The sequence below is a fragment of the Anolis sagrei genome, chromosome 5 (genome assembly GCF_037176765.1).
Source record: "Anolis sagrei isolate rAnoSag1 chromosome 5, rAnoSag1.mat, whole genome shotgun sequence".
Lineage (NCBI taxonomy): Eukaryota > Metazoa > Chordata > Lepidosauria > Squamata > Dactyloidae > Anolis > Anolis sagrei.
This window is the reverse complement of record NC_090025.1, coordinates 187,113,808-187,136,694: the sequence shown is the minus strand read 5'-3', so window position 1 is coordinate 187,136,694 and position 22,887 is coordinate 187,113,808. Positions and strand designations below refer to the sequence as shown.

At 42.4% G+C, this 22,887-nt stretch overlaps 1 protein-coding gene across 8 annotated transcripts in view; it reads right to left on the bottom strand.

The window, feature by feature from the left end:
* Window positions 1-15,533: 15,533 nt before the first annotated feature.
* USP6NL (USP6 N-terminal like) overlaps window positions 15,534-22,887 on the bottom strand; it is a 166,903-nt gene continuing 159,549 nt past the window's right edge. For all 8 annotated transcript variants that reach the window (XM_060776515.2, XM_060776521.2, XM_060776517.2 and 5 more), the window contains one exon: window positions 15,534-21,221. In XM_060776515.2, coding sequence (XP_060632498.2) covers window positions 19,738-21,221 — 1,484 coding nt within the window. In that variant the 3' untranslated portion in view covers window positions 15,534-19,737. The remainder of the gene's footprint in view (window positions 21,222-22,887) is intronic.

Here is a 22,887-nt window from a genome sequence, read left to right as displayed (position 1 = left end):
AGTCCCAATGTTGTGTATCCAAAAGAGCTAAATATGCTCATCTGGAAGCTTCACTTCGTCTCCTGGAGCCCTTAAAATGGAGTTTTCAAATACCCCCCCCCCCCCTTCTGATCTTGTAGCTTCTAAAGAAAACAGCAAAAAAAAAACATCAAACAAAAATGAATGTGTTGTCTGGTACATTTCTAGAAGATTTTACAATACATGGAGCATCAGGTTGCAGCAATGGAGCTCGGTGTTTTAGGTTTCTAGGTGCACAAGCAGAAAAAAAATGCCCTGCCTGATTGCACAAATTCTCTCTTCTTAAATACTGGTCTTCCAGATGTTTTGGTACAATTTCCAGAAATCTCTACCAATGGACAATGACCAAAGGCTGAGAACAACTGATTCTCTATTCTTGATGACCATCAAGATACTTCTGAGAAGCTGATAAAGAGGGTATGAAGACAACAGCAAGGATGCTCTTTCCAGACTCGACTTTGCAGTCATATGCCCATCTGATTTTCATTTTATCGCTCTAATATCAGTCAGTAGGTTTGAGACATTTTTCCTACAGTCAAGAAGCTTATCCTTAAGATAATAGTGTGAATGAGATCTGCAGAACTTGGCTGTCTACAGAAGGCACTTTAAGCCTCTTGTCCACATGGATGACCAAAAAATAAAGCCAAAATAGCTATAGATCTGACTCTGAATAAAGAGCTAAAAACTCCATTTTGTGAGAACAATGTATTGAACATCATGGTTTGCAACTTAAGAGGAGAGAAAAAACAAGCCCTGGAAACAGCAACAAAAAAGCCCACGATATGGTTCAGATATGTGGGTGACACTTTCACCATTTGGAGCCATGGAGAAGAAGAACTCAACAGGTTCCTGAACCATCTTAACAGCATCCACCCAAATATACAATTCACAATGGAAAAAGAAAATGAAGGAAGACTGCCTTTTCTAGATGTCCTAGTCATCCATAAACCAGATCAACAATTGGGTCACACCGTCTACAGAAAACCCACACACACAGATAGATATCTATCTACATAAAAACTCCAGCCATCACCCAAGTCAAAAAAGAAGCACCATTAAAGCCTTGGCAGACCGTGCAAAATGAATCTGCGAACCCCACCTCCTCCAAGATGAACTGAACCATCTCAAGTGGGCTCTCCAAGCCAATGGATACTCCACCTCAGACATCAGAAGAGCTGCAAGACCGAGAACAAGCCACGAGAGTCAAGATGAAGATCCACCCAGAGGAAAAGTGTTCCTGCCATACATCAAGGGAACCACTGACCACAGAGGGAAGCTGATGAGGAAACACAACATACAAACTATCTAGAGGCCCACCAAGAAAATCTAACAAATGCCACATTCAGCAAAGGACAAGAGGGATCATCTCACTTCTGCAGGAGTCTACCATATACCATGCAGCTGTGGACAAGTCTACATAGGGACCACCAAACGCAGCATTGCCCAAACACGAATCAAGGAACATGAAAGGCACTGCAGACTACTTCAACCAGCCATAGCAGAGCACCTGATGAACCAACCTGGACACAGCATATTATTTGGGAACACGGAAATGCTGGACCACTCTAACAACCACAATATCATACTACACAGAGAAACCATTGAAATCCATAAGCATTTGGACAATTTCAACAAAAAGGAGGAAACCATGAAAATGAACAAAACCTGGCTACCAGTATTAAAAAAAACTCTAAAATTACAACAGCAAAACAACAGAGGGGAAACAATCAGGCACATCTAATCACCTCTCAATGAAAGATTGCCCCAGGCACTGCCAGGCCATCAAATGCTAACCAAGGTGGTCAGTTGAAACATTCACACCTAGCTCCAACAGACAAGAGTTCTTTGCCCCACCCTGGTCATTCCACAGATATATACCCCCACTTTCCTAGTTCCAATAGACCTCACTACCTCTGTGGATGGTTGCCATAGATGCAGGCGAAACGTCAGGAGAGAATGCCTCTAGAACATGGCCATTTGGCTTGAAAAAATCTACCGTTTAAGGCTTTATAGGCTAAAACCAGCACTTTGAATTGTGCCCGGTAGCAAACTGGCAGCCAGTGGAGCTGGTGCTACAGAGGAGTTGTATGTTCCCTGAGCGCTGCTCCAATTAGCTCCCTGAGCGCTGGTCCAATTAGCAACCTGGCTGCCGCCCGCTGGACCATTTGAAGCTTCCAAACAGTCTTCAAAGTCTTCAAAGAGCACATTGAACATTGCAGTAGTTTATACGGGAGCACATAGAGCACGTTGCAGTAGTCTATACAGGATGTAACCAGAGTGTGGACTACTGTGGTATTGAACTTTAAAGGAGTTGCACTCAACTCTGAAAGAGGTTCAGCACCTTGGATAGCTCCTTTGAAGTGTAATACCTGGATGTGCCACTTTACGAACATGGGAACCACAAACTACATCAAGAAATGAGAATTTCTTGAGAAAGAAGGGACAGGAGAGCAGAAGGTGAAAATGGGAGGAGAATGGGGAAAGAATGAATGGATCTTTTAGGAGTGAGTGAAAGCAGGTTGGCTTTCCCGCCATGCATTTTTGCATTTGGCTTGGAAATGATTGTAGACTTTAGTGATGTTCACCAGAAACAATACACATATCTGAGGCAGTGACCATTGCCACTAAACATTGATCCTACTGCTCTCTGTTTCCACAGAGCTATGTACGAACCAAGAATTTGAATATAACAGTTGTTTTGTTGGAAGCCTGGAAACAACCTGGCGTTCCTTTGAGTAAAATCCAGGCACATCATTCTGTGTTGAATAGCATCCAATGTCTGGCCTGGTAATACACACACATACACACAATGCCACAATGCATAGGCACACAAGCAACATCACATTCAATAAAAGCATTGTCCTTGGACATTGGGACTGTAGTAGGGATAAGAATTTTCCGTTTTCAGAGGCAATTACCAATGAAGATCTTATACTGGAATGGAGGTTTAAGTGCAGCGTTCCTCTTGTTCTCCTTTTCAGCTTTTTACTAGTGGTGATTTCAAAAAGGATATATATGGATGTGAATAAAATCAATTGAAACGGAAGCTGAAAGCATTCGCCATTCATTCAAGAGAGTTTTTTGGGAGGGGGACTGAAAAGGCTGCCGTCTTCCATCAGTCTTTGTCTGAATCTTTATCCTTGATTTTTGACGCTTCTTTATCGTCGGCAACCTCTGAACCGAAAGCTGAACGGAACTTTTCAGAGCTGCAAGTTTCTTGAAGTTGGCTGGAATTAATGCAATTCATTTCTTCCCTTCTGCTACAATCAGCATTGTATTGCCACTTCAAATGCAGGACCCACTTAACTCGTTCTGGAAGGCTTCAGATGTCAAGGCTGCGAGAGTCCTCTAAGACTCCCATGGAATTGACAATATTCTTCTTTTGCAAATCATTCTATTTCTGCCCCCACCCCACTTCTTCAAAACGGTGCTTATTTAAAGCGGGAGAGAAAGAGAGAGGGAGGAAGGGCGATACACTCCATTTTGGTCACAATGCAATTTTGTACATTTTGGCCACAATGTCTTTATGAGGTAGTCTGACTTGTTTGCTCCGAACAGGGAACTGCTAGGTTAGAAAGACTCAAAAGCAAGTAGGGTCATGTCTTTCTTTGGCCAGCTGGGAAGATGGCAAAAGGACAAAACAGACATAACGAAGGGCAGAAACACAAAAAACTGTGTTTTATCATTATAGCCAATCCAACTGCCCTCATTTGGCATGAGCTGCAAACTGAGTTCAATAGGTAAAAATCATTTGCATTTAATGTATTGTTGAAGGCTTTCATGGCTGTAATCACTGGGTTGTTGTAGGTTTTTTGGGCTATATGGCCATGTTCTAGAAGCATTCTCTTCTGACGTTTCACCTGCATATATGGCAAGCATCATCCTGAGGATGCTTGCCATAGATGCAGGTGAAACGTCAAGAGAGAACGCCTCTACAACAGTGGTTCGCAACCTGGTGTCCCCAGATGTTTTTGGCCTTCAACTCCCAGAAATCCTAACAGCTGGTAAACTGGCTGGGATTTCTGGGAGTTGTAGGCCAAAACACCTGGGGACCCACAGGTTGAGAACCACTGCTCTAGAACATGGCCATATAGCCTGAAAAATCTACAACAACCCATTTGCATTAAATTCACTCAGCCGGGTGGAGGGAATGGATGAGTTCAGGAGGCTCAGTCAAAAGCCAATTCATGTACCCTCTATGAACCTGTGGGTCCTCAGACGTTTTGGCCTTCAACTCCCAGAAATCGTAACAGCTGGGATCGCTAGGAGTTTGTAGGCCAAAACACCTGGGGACTCACAGGTTGAGAGCCACTGCACAGCTTGCATGTACTTCCTCATTAATAAATATATTTCTTGACCACATTCTGATGGTGCTTTGCTACATATGTCCTGGTTTCTATACGTAGAATGTTGGAGGATATGCAATAGTACACTAACAATGGCTACTCTGTCTATGTCACGGAATTGTGCTGGAGGAACCAAGAGATTAGTAGAAAAGTGCTTTCTCTAGGAATCTCTAGGCCAGTGGTTCTCAGCCTTCCTAATGTCATGACCCCTTAATACAGTTCCTCATGTTGTGGTGAACCCCAACCATAAAATCATTTTGTTGCTACTTCACAACTGTAATTTTGCTACTGTTATGAATCGTAATGTAAATATCTTATATGCAGGATTCACTGGACCAAATTTGACACAAATATTCAATATGCCCAAATTTGAGTACTGATGGAGATTTTTTCATTTGAGAGTTGTAGTTGCTGAGATTTATGGTTAATCCACAATCAAAGAGCATTCTGAACTCTACCAACAATGGAATTGAACCAAACTCAGCACACAACTCCCATGACCAACAAAAAAAAATACTGGAAGGATCTGGTGGGCGACATTGAGTTCACCTACATCCAGAGAGCACTGTGGATTCAAACAATGATGGATCTGGACCAAACTTGGCACAAATGCTCAATATACCCAAATGTGAACACTGGTGGAGTTTGAGGAAAATAGACCTTGACATTTGGGAGTTGTCCTTGCTGGAATTTATTATTCACCTACAATCAAAGAGCATTCCGAACATCACCAATGATAAAATTGGGCCAAACTTCCCATGAAGAACCTCCATGGCCAACGGAAAATACTGTGTTTTCTAATGGTCTTTGGTGACCCCTCTGATATCCCCCTTGTGACCCCACCAGGGTGAGAAACTGTATAGCCAATCTCTAGTCATACTGGCAGACCTTGAGATTTTTAAACATATTACCAAATCTATGAGTAATCATATCTGCAAAAGTTAAACCTGTAAATGATGAAGAGCAACTGTATTTGATTCTGCCTACCAAACATTCCCATTACATCTAGTGTTGCAAAAAAGACAGAGCCCAAAATAGGTATGAAGTTGGTCCCTGCTCTCTTCTTGTGTTTAAAGCAGAGCATAAGGTGTAGTGAGGAAGAACACATAGAATCATAGAATCATAGAATCAAAGAGTTGGAAGAGACCTCATGGGCCATCCAGTCCAACCCCCTGCCAAGAAGCAGGAATATTGCATTCAAATCACCCCTGAATCACATGCAAATCACATGCAATGCACCAGGTTTTCTTGGACTACAACTCCCAGTACATCCTACTGTTGTGCTGGCCTGAGCTCCAGAGAATTGTTAGCAATTCTTTGGTTTTACGTGACAAGGTGGGGGCAAATTTTAGAACATGGTTGCTCCCAAACCTCACGAGGTAAGTGAAGTTTTAATTCTCCTCCATTCAGCTGGGAATTGTCACTTTCTTCCATATATATGAATGGTTTCCACTCATGAAGAGATATGCAACCACCTGGTATGAGGTCTTCTGTACACAATCTCTGTTACCCTGGATCTTCTAGATATGGAAAATTTAGGTGGGGATGGACTGAGAACTCTTTGTCTGATTTTAACACCATAACCAGACCTTTGAAAGGCTTTCACAAATGCCATATTCTCCCAAAATAAATCTACATTGTAGAATTAATGCAACTTGACATCACTATAATGGCCATGGCTCAATATTATGGAATCATGGGAGCTGTTGGCTTCAAACTACAAGAGAGGAGATTCCATCTGAACATGAGGAAGAACTTCCTGACTGTGAGAGCTGTTCAGCAGTGGAACTCTCTGTCCCGGAGTGTGGTGGAGGCTCCTTCTTTGGAAGCTTTTAAACAGGCTGGATGACCATCTGTCAGGGGTGATTTGAATGCAGTATTCCTGCTTCTCGGCAGGGGGTTGGACTGGATGGCCCATGAGGTCTCTTCCATGGTTCTATGATTCTGCAAAAGAATCATAGAATCATATGATTCTTTTGCAGATGGTTCTATGATTCTATGATTCTTTGGTTCTATGATTCTGCAAAGGAGTTGTGGTGTCTCATCACACAACAAATCCCATGACTCCATAGCATTGAGCCATGGCAATTTAAGTAGTGTTGAGCTGCATTAACAGTGTAGATGCACCTGTCTCTGGTCAGACCAACCTTATGTAATAAAGGAGCAAATGCACATATATATATACATCTCAGACACAAACCTTTTGCTGTACTTTAAATAACCAGCTCAAAAGGGAGGGAAGGAAATGCTAATAACACATAACTACCTTATGGAGGCGTAGCAAACAGATTTAACCTTGGTGAAGTACTTATGAATAGAAGCAATTAGAAGCCCAGGAGAACTACTTAGCTGCTAAATGCAAGTGCTGAAATACTAAAGCCCAGGAAATATCTAGAGATCAGCCCCAAGGTCAGCCTCCCACTCACGAGGACCTTTCCTAAAGTCTTTTTCTTGCCGAGGGAAGTATCGTGATCTAGCAAGTGTTCCAAATGTTCCAGTAGTCAAGAGGTGGCCTTTGTCAAAGCCATTAAATTAGTTGCCACCAAGAGAACACTTCCCCAATCAAGAAAATCAAATAGAAAAAAATTAACTCAGAGGATCTCAAGACTTCAGAATAATTCAACAATAGCTCAGTGCTCATTCTTGCCACTCCGTCAACTAGTACTATTATTCCAAGTTGGCACTAATGAGACATACGGAAAGCTACCTTAGATGGATTGACTTCTCCCATGCCAACTTTATTGTAAATAATTCTCCTACCAGGGCCATGAAACCAAGCAGCAGGGGAAATTACGTTGTTTTCTGTATTGTTGAAGGCTTTCATGGCCAGAATCACTGGGTTGCTGTAAGTGTTTGGGCTGTATGGCCATGTTCTAGAAGCATTCTCTCCTGACGTTTCACCTGCATCTATGACAGGCATTCTCTGAGGTTGTGAGGTCTGTTGGAAACTAGGAAAATTGGGTCTATATATCTGTGGAATGTCCAGGGTGGGAGAAAGAACTCTTGTCTGTTGGAGGTAGGTGTGAATATTTCAATTGGCCACCTTGATTAGCATTTAATGGCCTAGCAGTTTTCAAGGTCTAGCTTCTTACTGCCTGGGGGGATCCGTTGTTGAGAGGGGATTAGCTGTCCCTTCTTGTCTGGAGTTCCTCTGTTTTTGAATGCTGTTTCTTACTTACTGTTATGATTTTAGCATATTTTAATACTGGTAGCCAGATTTTGTTCATGTTTATGGTTTCTTCCTTTCTGTTGAAATTGTCCACATGTGCTGGTTTTGACCTACAAAACCCTATACGGTTCTGGTCCAGCATACCTGTCCAAACGCATCTCCCTCTTACGTTCCACCCCAGAGTTTGAGATCATCTGGGGGGGGGGGACTGCTCTTGACCCCACAGCTATCACAAGTGAGGTTGGTGGGGACGAGGAGCAGGGCCTTCTCAGCAGTGGCCTCTCACCTGTGGAACTCACTCCCGGGGGAAATTAGGTCATCAACTTCCCTCCTCTCCTTCAGGAGGAAAGTAAAGACATGGTTGTGGGGCCAGGCCTTTGGGCAATCTGACAACTAGATAAGGACAATCAGACGATTAGGACTGACAGGATTGACAATGTGGAATTGGAAACTGGACTATGAGATGGCGAATGCTGACCGTTAATGAGGTGCAATTGGTTTTTAGTGGTTTTATTGGCTTTATTGGTTTTATTGTTATATGCAGAAACTGTTTAACTGTTAATTGCTGCTAGTTTGTTTTATACTACTGTTATGTGATGTCGGCATCGACCTGTGCCTTTGTAAGCCGCCCTGAGTCCCCTTCGGGGTGAGAAGGGCGGGGTGTAAGTAACCAAAATAAATAATAAATAAGTAACCAAAATAAATAAATAAAAATATGTGTTGTCAAAGGCTTTCATGGCTGGAATCACTGGGTTGCTGTACGTTTTTCGGGCTGTATGGCCATGTTCCAGAAGCAATCTCTCCTGATGTTCTGCCTGCATCTATGGCAGGCATCCTCAGAGGTTGTGAGGTCCACATGCTTGTGGATTTCAATGGCTTCTCTGTGTAGTCTGACATGGTGATTGTTAGAATGGTCCAGCATTTCTGTGTTCTCAAATAATATGCTGTGTTCAGGTTGGTTCTTCAGGTGCTCTGCTAGGGCTGACTTCTCTGTTTCTTTCTCCCACCCTGGACCTTCCACAGATATATAAACCCAATTTTCCTAGTTTTCAACATTCACAGCCTCTGGGGATGCCTGCTACAGATGCAGGCAAAATGTCAGGAGAGAATGCTTCTAGAACATGACCATGTAGCCCAAAAAAACCTACAACAACCCAGTGATTCTGGTCAATACATTGTGTCCCCTTTCTTGGTGGGCCTTGATGGATGCATCTTCCTATGGTGGTGGAGCTATCTTTTAATTACAATGCCTTGCAGTGATTCTCAACCTGTGGGTCCCCAGGTGTTTTGGCATACTACTCACAGAAATCCCAACCAGTTTACCAGCTGTTAGGATTTCTGGGAATTGAAGGCCAAAACATCTGGGGACCCACAGGTTGAGAACCACTGCCTTAGAGAGTTGGTAGCTTAAGAGCTAGATATCTAGAAACTGTAATATGACTGAATGGTCAATGTCCACCATAGAGTTAAATCCTTATGCCAGGAGGACAGTGGACCAAAAGGACAGCGGTTTGAATCCAGGGAGTGGGTTGAGCTCCCACCTGTTAGCTCCAGCTTCCCATGTGGGAACAGGATAGTAAGACATACTACATACTAAAGTTTCTAGATATTCCAAGGTAGAACTCTTGTATTGATCTGGCTCCAAAGGTGGGCCAGAAAAAGATAGTGTGGGACAGATTTCATAGAATCATAGAATCATAGAATCATAGAATCAAAGAATTGGAAGAGACCTCATGGGCCATCCAGTCCAACCCCCTGCCAAGAAGCAGGAATATTGCATTCAAATCACCCCTGACAGATGGCCATCCAGCCTCTGTTTAAAAGCTTCCAAAGAAGGAGCCTCCACCACACTCCGGGGCAGAGAGTTCCACTGCTGAACTACTCTCACAGTCAGGAAGTTCTTCCTGATGTTCAGATGGAATCTCCATTAATGAGCTTGTCAGAAAGAGCAGGGCTCTTGGTTAGAATGACTTGGTGGTCTTTCATTCATGGGATCACCTTACATAGAAGTCAACTTGATGGCAATTAACAATAACAGCCTTCCACCTACAGAGGCCAATCAGATAATGGAATATTGCTTTATTGGTGGAGATGGAACAGTGGAAGGAGGCCATTTTAGGCACCAAGAACTAAATTGTGTAGCACTAGAGCTCTCTTTTTCCAAGACCTCATTGCTGTTCCTCCCCTTGATCTGCCACCTGAAGTGCCTGGCCCATTCTGCCTTACGATAGGACTGGTGTTGGCAATAACCTGTTGGGTTTCTCTGAATACCTCTTGAATATGTCAGTTGCATTCATCACTCCACTTCAGGTTTGTGCGTGGCTTCTTGGCTTGCCAGTGTTCACATTCATCTCCTCCCCCTCCGGTTCCTGCTACATCACTTTTTTTCCTGAGACATTGACAAGCATATCAATAGAGCCAGAGAATCCTGCCAAGGCATGAAAGCCTTCCAATTTCCTCAGGCTCTCAGATTGGCGAACCACATGTGGTTTCATCCTTCTGCCCTTTTCTTGCTTCCAACAGGAATAATGTTTCAGTTTTCAATTCTGGGTGCATAAGTAGCTAGATGTTCTCCTTGAAAATAGCTTGTTTCCACTTAATGGGTACCTCTCCAAACCTACGCGTTCCGGTTTGACATGTGCACAATTTCTGAAGTGTTTTTGAAACTGACATTTTAAAAGAAGTCATACCTGCAGACACAAAAATGGTTAGTCTGGAACACTTTTGCACGACTCTTTTGTTCTGTACACGGGGCTGGACTTATGGCAGTTCCCTGCTCAGCTTCCAAGTGGTTTCACACCAACGTCTTTGGATCTGTTAAGTGCCCAATGTTCACTGCTAGCAATTACATTCCTATATGATTTCTCCAAATGTTGGTTCCACTACCTACAATTTCATTTAGAAATGAAGTCTGTTCTGATTCATATCCATGGGCATGGGAGTTGTCTTAGGAGAAAACAACATGTTGTTCATTCATTCAGTCATCTTCAACTCTTCATGACCTCATGGACCAGCCCACGCCAGAGCTCCCTGTCGGCCGTCACCACCCCCAGCTCCTTCAAGGTCAGTCCAGTCACTTCAAAGATGCCACCCATCCATCTTGCCCTTGGTTGGCCCCTCTTCCTTTTGCCTTCCACTTTCCTCAGCATAATTGTCTTCTCTAAGCTTTGCTGTCTCCTCATGATGTGGCCAAAGTACTTCAACTTTGTCTCTAGTCTCCTTCCCTCCAGTGAGCAGTTGGGCTTTATTTCCTGGGGGATGGACTGGTTGGGTCTTCTCGCAGTCCAAGGCACTCTCAGAACTTTCCTCCAGCACCACAACATAGGGTTGCTGTAAGTTTTTTGGGCTGTTTGGCCATGTTCCAGAAGCATTCTCTCCTGATATTTTGCCTGTGTCAGGAATCCTCAGAGGTAGTGAGGTCTGTTAGAAACTAGGAAAATGGGGTTTATATGTCTGTGGAAGTGGTGGAAGAAAGAACTCTTGTCTGTTGGAGCTAGGTGTGAATGTTTCAATTGGCCACGTTGATTAGCATTTGATGGCCTGACAGTTTTTAGGTGTGGCTTGTTACTGCCTGAGAAAAGGCATTTTCTACAGCAGAATCTCCACTGTTCATCACCCTCTCGTGGTCTCCACCCTTGTGGAGATTTCTGGAACGTAGCCATAATTGTTTTGCTCTCCATGGCGTTCAGTTTTCAAAATGCTTTGCCCCAGAAGCAGACCAAGGGCTCTTCTTCTATCTTAAGTGCCACTGCCCTGGATTGAGGGAGAGAAGACAATGCAGGCACAGCTCCATCAGGCTCTGGTCCAGTAGATGAAAGACCTCCATGTATCTCAACTATCATAGCTTGGGCTTTAGAAGCAGGCACAGCTCCATCATGCCTAGGCTCAGCTGCAGGCTCTGGCCCAGTAGATGAAAGACCTCCATGTATCTCAACTATCATAGCTTGGGCTTTAGAAGCAGGCACAGCGCCATCATGCCTAGGCTCAGATGCAGAGCTTCCTCCTAGCTGTGGAGGAAGAGAAGAAAGAGGCCCAGCTCCATCATACTTAGCATCAGGAGCAGATGAAAGGTCCTCCTTTCTCCATGCAACCACAATTGCTTTGGTTGTAAAGGAGCAACAGGAGGCACAGCTCCATCTTGCCTGGATGTTGCTCTTTATTTACCAACCTGATTTTAGAGTTTTTTAATACTGGTAGCCAGATTTTCATGTTTTCCTCCTTTCTATTGAAATTGTCCACATGCTTGTAGATTTCAATGGCTTCTTTGTGTAGTCTGACATAATGATTATCAGAGTGGTCCAGCATTTCTATGTTCTCAAATAATATGCTGTATCCATGTTGGTCCATCAGTTGCTCTACTATGACTGACTTCTCTGGTTGAAGTAGTCTGCAGTGCCTTTCATGTTCCTTGATTTGTATTTGGGTCCTGCCAGTACTAAAAAAACTCTAAAATCAGGACACTAAATAAAGAACAACACTCAAAAACAGAGGATTTGACACTACTCTTCCGTATTATATATTCATATATTTATCTTTGTGGATAATGCTTTCATTTAGGAGACGCAAATGTTTTGTTTTTATTACTTTTGTTTGGTTTTATACTATGTATTAATGTTTTAAATGTTTTATGATGTTCTTGGACATCGAATCGTTGCCTCTGTAAACCACCGAGTCGCCTGAGGGCTGAGAAGGGCGGTATGCAAATACAGTAAATAAATAAATAAATCTTGTATACCCAACATGACATATTGGTTTGAACGTTAGGACTATAACTCTGGAGAATTAAAAAACAATGGGTGACCTTGGGTTAGTCACACTCTCAGCCTCAGAAGGAAAGGGTGAACTCCTCTGAACAAATCTTAAAGGTCTGACTTGCGAGTACATTAAAAGCAATAATATTTTGATTACATGTATCTGTCAGTTTGCTTTATATTGGACTGCATTGTTTGATAACTGCATTGTAGTTATTGCATTGGGAGAGCTTTTGCACAGTTAAAACCCGTGCGCCAGCTGCGCCCATACCTTGGGAAGTCGGATCTGGCTACGGTGGTCCACCCTCTTGTCACATCCCAAATAGATTACTGCAACGCGCTCTACATGGGGTTGTCTTTGAAGACTGTTCGGAAATTGCAATTAGTCCAGCGGGCGGCAGCTAGATTACTCACTGGAGCGTCATACAGGGAGCATCCTGTTGTGTCAGCTCCACTGGCTACCGATCCAATTCCGAGCACAATTCAAAGTTCTGGTCTTGACCTATAAAACCCTATACGGCTCCGGTCCAGCGTACCTGTTTGAACATATCTCCTTCTACGTCCCACCTCGGAGTTTAAGATCGTCTGGGGAGACCCTGCTCTCTGCCCCGCCTTTGTCTCAAACACGCTTGGCGGGGACGAGGGACAGGGCTTTCTCGGTGGTGGCCCCCCACCTGTGGAATTTGCTCCCTGGGGAAATTAGATCATCGCCACCCCTCCTCACCTTTAGAAAAAAGGTTAAAGCGTGACTGCGGGACCAGGCCTTCCAGCAATCAGGTTAAAGGACAATCGATAATGTTGACTTTGGCATGGAAGAGGATTTGGATAAGTTAAGCGGAGTAATCATTAGTAGATGGTTAGCTAAACAGCCACCAGATGGGCAATAGTTAATCAGAGTGTAAGTATGCTGTTTTAATCTTTATTTATTAATGTTCATGTTTAATTGTTATATTTGTTATTCTGTATTTTATGATGCGGCATTGAATTATTGCCAATTGTAAACTGCCCCGAGTCCCCCCCAGGGGTTGAGAAGGGCGGGGTAAAAATGTTCGGAATAAAAAATAAAAAGTTGTTTTTTTTATTCTTCCACTTCTCTGTTTGTGTATACATTTATACACATATTTGTTGCTATAAGGCATTGGCAAGTCCTACTGGTTGCTGTTTTACTTGTAAAGTATCCTACCTATTGATGATGCTTTATAAATAAATGGCAATGGCAACTTTTGTGGTAGACTTCTAATGTTGTAAGTTCTTCTTATGAAATATTGCTAAGAAGGTAATTTAAAAAAAAGAGCAAGTACACAAACACATGTGTGGGTTCTCCTTGTAGGGATTTCATGAGGAAATTCCTGGAAGCATTGCTTTCCCTTCAGGAAACACAAGATATGTGGCAACTGTTGTTTGGACTGCTGAAGCCATTGTTCCAACTCTTATGACTGTCTGGAGCCATCTCCACACGATGACTGTACATTTGCAAACAGCAGAGCTGGCGGAGTCTCAGCAGCTGTGGAAATGCCAGGACAAAATGTGCGAGAACACACTGAGACTTTTACCATTTTTGAAACTAAAAAATGTTCCTTTAAAAGAGGTGTCAAATTGGAAGTAAGAAAATAGATGACTCACTAAAGACATTATTTGGTAAGATTATTCTGACTCCTGAATAATCTTACCGGATTCATATACATGTCCTCCAACATGACTCTGGTATTGGGATGGAAATTCATTTCAACAGGGCTGCTATACACATTTTGGTGTATTTATTGGGGCACTGTGGCTTGTTCCACAAAGCCCTGTTTTGGGCTGACAGATCATGCAGTACTACTGGTGGATGATCTACTTTTTTCTGTATCAGAAGAGACTTGAGAAACTGTAAGTCACTTCTGGAGAGAGAGGTGGCCATCTGCAAGCATGTTGCCCAAGAGATGTTTTATCATCCTGTGGGAGATTTCTCTCATGTCCCTAAATGGGAAGCTGGTGCTGACAGATGGAATCTCACCCTATCTCACGGATTTGAACCACCAAACTTCAGATCAGCAGTTCAGCTGGCACAAGGGTTTAAGGCATTGTGCCACTGCAGCTCCTGGTTGAGCTATGATGATATATATCAACAAGCTGGAATGTGTCCAGAGAAGGGTGACCAAAATGGTAAAAGGTCTAGAAGCCAAGCTCTATGAGGAACAACTTGTAAAAAAAAAATTAAGTGGGAACATAATAGCCACATTTAAACATTTGAAGGAGGAAGCCCCTGGTGACGCAATGGGTTAAATCCTTGTGCTTGCAGGACTGAAGACCAACAGGTCGGAGGTTTGAATTTGGGGACAGCACAAATGAGCTCCCTCTGTCTGCTCAAGCTCCACATGCGAAAACATGAGAGAAGCCTCCCACAAGGATGGTAAAACATCAAAACATCTGGGCATCCCCTGAGCAATGTCCTTGCAGATGGCCAATTCTCTCACACCAGAAGCGACTTGCAGTTTCTCAAGTTGCTCCTGACCCACACACACACACATTTGAAAGGATGTCATATTAAGAATGGAGCAAACTTCTTTTTTGATTCTCCAGACACTAAAACACAGAGCAACGGATTCAAACTACAGGAAAAAACATTCCATCTAAGTGTTAGGAAGAACTTCCTGAAGGTGAAGAGCTGTTTGGCAGTGGAATAGGTTGCCTTTAAATGTGACCGGAGTCTCCTTCTCTGGAAGTTTTTAAGCAGAGGCTGGATAGCCATCTGCCAGGAGTGCTTTGTGTATTCCCATGTGACACAATGGGGTTGTTGTTGTTATGATTCATTACCCGATTCTGCAGTTCTCAAGAGATTACTGGCCATTGTCAACAGGCCCACAATATTCTAATATGGACGGCCACCACGAAGAGATAGGTTGCCTTCCTGTATGCTGAAGGGTTGCCCTTGAATATATCAGAAAACCAGCCAAGGCAGAAAAGTGTTATGTGTTTCTTGTATTATTCTGGCTGAAACCTGAAAGCCTACCACATTAATCATAGAATCAAAGAGTTGGAAGAGACCTCATGGGCCATCCAGTCCAACCCCCTGCCAAGAAGCAGGAATATTGCATTCAAACTATTGCTCCCAATTGGCAACATTGATGATGTGATCTGGGTACAATGCCATGGTTTGCAGTATCTTCTAGTTTAGGGGAAAGTGTACTTGGCTGAGTTTTGCACTCAGGTGTATTTTGATGATCTGCTAAAAAAATACAGGTTTCAGATAGGCACACAAGACACCCATAGGCTTCATCGTTATTTTTAACATATTTTAACAAGTCACAATAAAATAGGAAAACACAATTTAAAAAAAACTGTCAAAGATGATGTAAGAAAAATAGCATGTATATATTTTATATATATATAAAAATCTACAGTATTTACTAATCTCAATACATACTTTTAGGAACAGCTGTCTTTCTGATGCTAGCATCCAATAAACTGTACAGCTTATATTTTTTATTATATTTATTATGAATCACAAAGCCATGGTTTAAACCTCGGTATTATTACATAGCCACATTATTATATACATACATCTCTATCTGGCAGTTAATAAATCAGAACTAAAAGGTGAAAGATCAAGTACTATCTTGTCAGTTTAGACCAGGGACAGGGGAAACTGAGGCCTACTTGATGTTGCTGGACTACCACTCCTATTGCTCCTGACCATTAGTCATATTGGTTGTGGCTGATGGGAACTGCATCACAGTAACATTTGGAAGGCCTCAGATTCACCACTTCAATACAATGCTAAGCAGTTACTTCACTGTCTTCTGCACATTTTTTTAAAAAAGTCAGTTGCCAGGTTAATTTAAAATTACATCTGATTCAGTATATACACAAAACATCCACTATGTTGGCTAAATGCTGCTTTTGTTTGATTTTTAAAAGACTCTCGGCAGCTTCTCCCAACTTGGCTTCCTCCAGATGTGTTGGTACTACAACTCCCCAAAGTTTATGGCGGAGTCCAATACATCTGGAATGCCCCAGGTTGGAGAAGCCGGGACTCAGTACCATAAAACACGATGGTGCCAACGTTTCATGAGCATAGGCACTAAAACACACTGTTTGGAGCAAGACTGTGCAATTTGCAAATGGAACCCACCAATCATGCATAAGAGTGGCTCCAAAGAGACTTGGATTGAGATCCAGATTTCACTGTTTGCATGGCCCTGCAAAGTGAAGGAGGGCGGCAATCTCCTGGTAGGCTGCCTTCAAGCTGGACGGGTCTTGAGTTGTGCAAACATAGTTTTGAGGTGGGAAACATATGTACTGTACTTCTAATAAGGATGGGCAACTGTGAGAAGCTTGAGGGGGGGCTGTATTGGCCTTCTATGAGACCTTGGGGTGCCGTCTCCCTCTGCATCAACATATATACCCCCCCCCCAAATACCACTGAGTGTCTTCTAGGGGCTTTGAGGTCATTTTAAACATGTTATTTGAAAACCCTAGGCCCTTTTACATTCAGGAGAGGCCTATTCCAAAACAGAAAGTGACTAGAAGTCACTACAAATCTTAAGAAAAGGCCAGGGTGTCTGGGGGCATTTGGGGACAAATTGGGACTGCTCTAAGTTATTCCTAAGTAACTCCTATTCTGAGTTATTCTCAGAATTAGAGCAGCTAAATATCTTTTCACAATGCCTAGTAAATATTCCTTCCATTTCTAACATGCAGCTTACCAATGCTTCCTTAAGGAATTATATATGTATACTTGTTTTCACCACCATAGTTAACTTAGAGGACCAGCATACAGTTTGGGTAACTTGGCATTGGACCAAGTTACCTATCAATTATGAAAAACATATTGGTAAAATGGTATCCTGAACCATTCAGGTGCAATGAATTTTGTGCACCTGCAATTGAGAAATCAGAACCAAAAATGAGTTCCCTTTGTGTATCCCTCCTGAATCACATCTACTCTTTCGCTTACAGAACTCAACCTAGACAGATATCACTGATTCAGACTCCTAAGCATTTCCACCATAAAAGGAGGGTTCCCTTAATCTCCTCTTTCCAGAAATTGCTACCCAGTCCCTGAAAGTGGCTCATACAGAATGAATTGTGCAGAATGGAGGTTTGTGGAACAATGTCCACTGCTACTCCCTTAAATCAAGGAGAGCGCAACTTAGATATTTAACTGAGCTGCACTCTTCCAACTCTCCTTGCCCTGAAAGATAAAAAGAAGAGGGAAAAGCCAACACCCCGAGGTTGCAGGCACTGATTACAGAGCAATGCATTTGTCGGTTTCCATTTCACAATGATGGAGCACTTCAGCATTAGGCTTTATACCTACAATCATCTCTGAAGGGCCAAATGGTACAGCAGCCAATCAAGGGCCTAACTGCCTATTGCTCTCAAGGAAAATAGATGCTCAAGTACATTAAGGGATCAGACAAAGAAGGTGAGGAGAGATGTCAGATAAACAGAAATATCAAGCAAGGGATCAGGGCACAGTTTTGAGGCTGATATTTAAAAAAAATCCTGGTAGAATGTGTACAGTGGGTGCCTCTCAAATCAAAACATCTGCAAAACCTTCAACATTTGTCTTCACAGAAGGCATAGCCAGGCTGTGACCTGAGCATGGGAGATTTGGGCTGCAAAGGCTGGGTTTTGTGTTGGTTTCACTGTGGACCTGCACAGATTTCTGGTTCACCAACTTAGTGTGACCCACTAAAGAAAGGTCAGATGCCCATTCTGTCTTTCCTGGCTTATGGGGATGCAGCATAGGCAACAGATGCCAGGATGGTGAAAGGAGCACACTCAGATGAGCCACAATATACAATGTGTATGTTGTCTTGGACTAGGTGAGTCAAAGTATATGGAATAATTTTTTGTTCATTCCATCGGACACAAGTTCCCTCTCACTGAAATGATTGGGATGTGAACACATCAAATCCATTCTTGGTGGACCACATCTTATATTATTCTCAAAGCAATGCCAAAAGCAACTGTCCAAATGGCAGACCTAGACAAAAAGGCACTCCAATGGTGCATGCAATGGACAGTGACAAACATCTCTGTTTCTAGGAATTTGTTGCAAAAAGGACAAAACTCATACTATAAAATAATCAAAACTTTTAAAGGGATCAAACCTTCTTTTGTCAAGGATGAAGCAAGACGCCTCTATAAGAATTACACTTGAAAGATTCTTTTTATCCTTCTGTTGCATGCAGTTGGTGTCAACCTATCGTATATTTATGAAAAAGCTTCACATGAAGCCACTGCCATAAAAAAAAAACATGTTTAATGGATTGTGTGCAGCTCTTTGTTGAGACGTTCATAATGTTTGCATGTATTGTGAAGGTTAACACTACTCGAGCCCACTTCCATCTGTCACACACATGCTATGTTCATATTTGCACCAGGTGGAACTTGCAAATTGCTCTACCCACATCAACCTGAAACCTATGTTATACATACACACCACAAAAATGGAGACATGTTTAGTCTTCAATGTGGTTTGGGGTTCAGTATGCACAAGCAACAATGCAATTCAACACACACACAGCAAAAATGGGCTGTATCACTATAAACTCGGCACTGCGAAAAATATGCTTTCCCTCTCCGTCTGCCAAGACCTTCAAAAATTGCTAATGGAAAGCTACATTAACATTGTTAAGTGGTAAAAAATGCCCATGCTGTCTTTAACTACACCTCTAACCTCATCCCATCAATGCACATATGAGACTTTAGAACAAAGACTATCACACTTCAGAACTGCCTTTGAATAGGTGAATGTGGATGAGGGCTCAAATGTTACTGACGCCCTAGATCCATGCTACAATGCACAGACAGTCCTGATTTTCAAAAGCACCATTTACTGGCTGCATTACAGTGCTTTCGCTTTGGGTGCGAAACCAGCCCCATTCTAATAGTATCCTTGTATGAAGATTGCATCAGATAACTGGAAATTCTCGTTCCTAGGTAACTGAGGCTGTGGATATAAAAAAAAGTCAGGAAAAAACCCATCTTAAATGAATTGATAGTTTATAAATTACGTTAAAATAAAATTAAAATGAACTGTAGAACTTTGTGAACACCCTCCAAGAATATATAAGCATCCATTTTGCACCCTATAATTCTCTTGCCTCAAGGGAACACACAATGGATTGTAGTGTCAACAAGCAGCTTACAAAGGCATGAGACCTTTGGCATTAGACCAGGTCATTTTCCCGGTAAGCTACTTAAATGTAACAAACAACTGCCATAGAAGTTACAAGGACCATATAACGCTATTGCTATGTTTATGAGAATCCAATCTTTTTGTAGGATTCAATGCTTGGTTTGAGCTTTTGTCAACATTTAAGCACAGCTACAACATAGTGTTATCTGAATTGTCCCACATCAAGGAGTACTAATACTCATGGGCTAGCCACAACCATCTCAAGACTTGTGAACGTTGCACATTCTTCTCCTGGTCTTTCAGGTGAGTACACGTTGCTCCTCACAGCAGGACTGATTCGTGCATGGACAATCCATCTGTTTGGTGCCTGTAGTGGTGTGTGGGGCCTGAGGACCTTGGATACTGGTAGAGTGGTGAGCTAAATTCTTCTGGGGTTGGGGGAGTCCTGTATTTCATAGGTCTATCCACAGAAATGGTGGGGGTGTTATGGTCTTTAACAGGCATTGACTGAAACAGTGGGTATTTATTTAGGTGGCCCAAATGGTTTTGGCTGCCATTTTGGTTCCATGGGTGCCCATAAGTATCCTGTCTATACATATAAGCAGGATCTTGCCACTTTCTATTATCTGGTAAATAATCTGCTGGAGGAAGTACAAATCTGATGTCTGCAGATGATTTAGGGCTGTTTGGAGAAGTGTCACTGGGGAGAACCTCTATCCGACTAGAGGGTTTCACAACAACATTTTGGTGGCCCACAAAATAATTTCTATGTGATTTATTAGGCAACATCTCCGCTGGAAAATCAGAGATGTACGATCGGTTGGGAGAGTTGTTTCGATTTCCAAGATTGTACTGTGTGGCTGTGAAACTGGAATGAACTATGCTTGTAACGTGCTTTGGAGAGCTTCCATGGTAAACAGGTGGATTGCTGTAAGACGGTGGAGGTGGTTTGATACTATGTCCAAAGTCTGTCCCATCAGATTGGGAGGAGTATCTGGGGACTCTTGGTTGTGAGTTGAAGGCATAACTGTTGGAAATTTTTGGTGGACTAGAAGTTTTTTCTGCCGGCTTTGCTGAACTGCTAGAATAAGCTGGGTTTCTTGGACTTTGCAGGATTGCTCTTTCAAGTGCCTCATCCACCAAGTTCTCACTCTCTAGGTCTGCCCCAGGAACATTGTCATACTGTGATGCATTTGACCCTCGCTTACCTTCATCGACATCCAAGACCCTCATCTTTTGCTTTACATTGAAGGACTGTGCCTCACCATTAGGACTAGGGGGTGTTCCTGAACGAGCAGGATTCACAGATCGACCCTTGAGCTCCATGGTGATTTTCGTAGTTTTTTCAATAATTTTCATATCTGAAGGTTTGATCCACCTGGGAACAAATTCCTTTCCTGTATTTAAAATAGCATTGGAATTTTGGTTAGCAGCTGCACTATGATTCTGCTGGGAGTCAGACTCCGCTTGAACCTCAGGCTTTTTCTTGTTGCTCTCAGGGTCCTGCTTTGGCAATCCACTCCGCACGTTCGGTGTTGCAGGCTTTTGCTGCCTCAAGGAAGGCCTCTTCTCCAGAGAATTTCTTCTTCTACGGTGGTTTGGTGAGCTTCCTTGCTCCCTCTCCGCAGGTGTTCTTGGTGAGCTTTCTTCACCTCTTTCTGCAGGCACTTTGTGTCCTGTTCTCTGGCTGGCTCGAGCATTGTTCGTGCTACTCTGCCCATTGACCAGATGAGTAAGATTCAACATGGCAGTCTGAGTTTCAGGCTCGATTTTCTCAAACTTCTTTGGAAGTTCATCTTCTTTACCTGGTAAAAAATAAATAAATATGGGTAAGCATCCAAGATAGATAGAAACTGAATATCTCACCACAGGTACCTTACACAGCTAAGGATGCATGTTAACGGTTTATTTTAATTCAGAACACATGTTAATGCAAAAACAGAAAAGAAAGAACTGAGCTGGAGAGCTCAGAGCCGAACTCAAAGATTATGGCTGATTTCATTTTATGCCCAACACACACACACACTTTGACAGTAATAGGAAACACAGGTGGTCAGCAAGTATAATATTGAAAGAAATCGTTCAAGCATAAAAGAATATTATGATAAATGTAAATAACATGTCGAAACTGATTTCCTGACTCTGTATGGACTCAAACATATGGACAAGTTCATCTAAATCAAGCTGGTGAGCATGGCTATAAGTATTCAGGGTCATACTTAGAGGATTATTCCATTCTAACACTGAGATTTAAGTGACTAGTGACCTGCGAACGTTCAATGGGGAGAGGGGAAACTCTTATCTTCTTAAAAGGTTTATGTATATTCACACCCCCTTCTTCTCAACACAGTCTGGTGAGCTGAATCATATTGACAGAGTTACTGGAAAACACCACCTTACTAGCTGCCCAATTATAAGCAACTATTATCTGGAGAAAGAGACCAAGCTGATGCCTAACCTGTAGATAACTCAGAATTTGGGAATGAATGTGAGTGAATATTGAGTGAAGATAGCCCATTTCACATAAATATTGCTTCTCAATTCTTCTCTTGTTTTCTTCCTGTGATGATAATATTTGCAGGTTTGACTTTAGGAGATGTGATTGTGGATTTGATTTAAAATGTTACCTCTGGGAATCTCTATGGCCAACTTCCACCTGAAGTCACATTGGGCAACCTAGAGATAATACTTCTCTAGGAATCTCTAGGTCCTCCAGTGGACATTGACCACAGAGATGTGATGGAGGACATAAAGATTCCTATGGAGATATTCTCTCTAGTAAAAGAAATTGGATTTTTAATTCACTGTTTCCACCTTTGAGCAGTCCTGTGTCCCTAACCTTAGCAAATAATGAGGCCAGACTGTAAGCTTTTGCTCAGAAAAATCTTGGAACACAGAAATATGTCTGATGCAAAGTCATACTACTGACCATAAAAATTTAAGAGGAACTTTCTAAGGCATCCTCTTCCTATAGTTGCTTAGCTGAAGCTCAGAGGCAGGACATGAAGACAATAACAAAGTCCTACTTGTGTTCTCCACAGCTGATATACAGAAACATACAGAACACAGAACCATCATAACCTCTAGCCAATGATAGCCACATCATCCATAAGTTTATCCACTCACCCTTTGAAGGCTTCTAAGTTGGTAGCAATCACTATTTCCTATGTGCCCTGTTTATGCATGGTGAGAAGTATGCCTTTTGGCTTTCTTCAATCTCTAACTCTCTGTTTCAATCCTCCTTGCTCAATACTGTCCCCAATGAAAACCAATAGGCTCCCAACAAATCTGCCCACCCCTATCTGAAGTTGCCAAGACCCATTTATATGTGGGAAGTTTGATCTTCCCACATATAAATGTATTATTTGTTTATTTAAAACATTTATATTCCACCCTTCTCACCCCGAAGGGGACTCAGGACGGAGCACAGCATATATACGGCAACATTCAATGCCGGGGCACAAATTCATA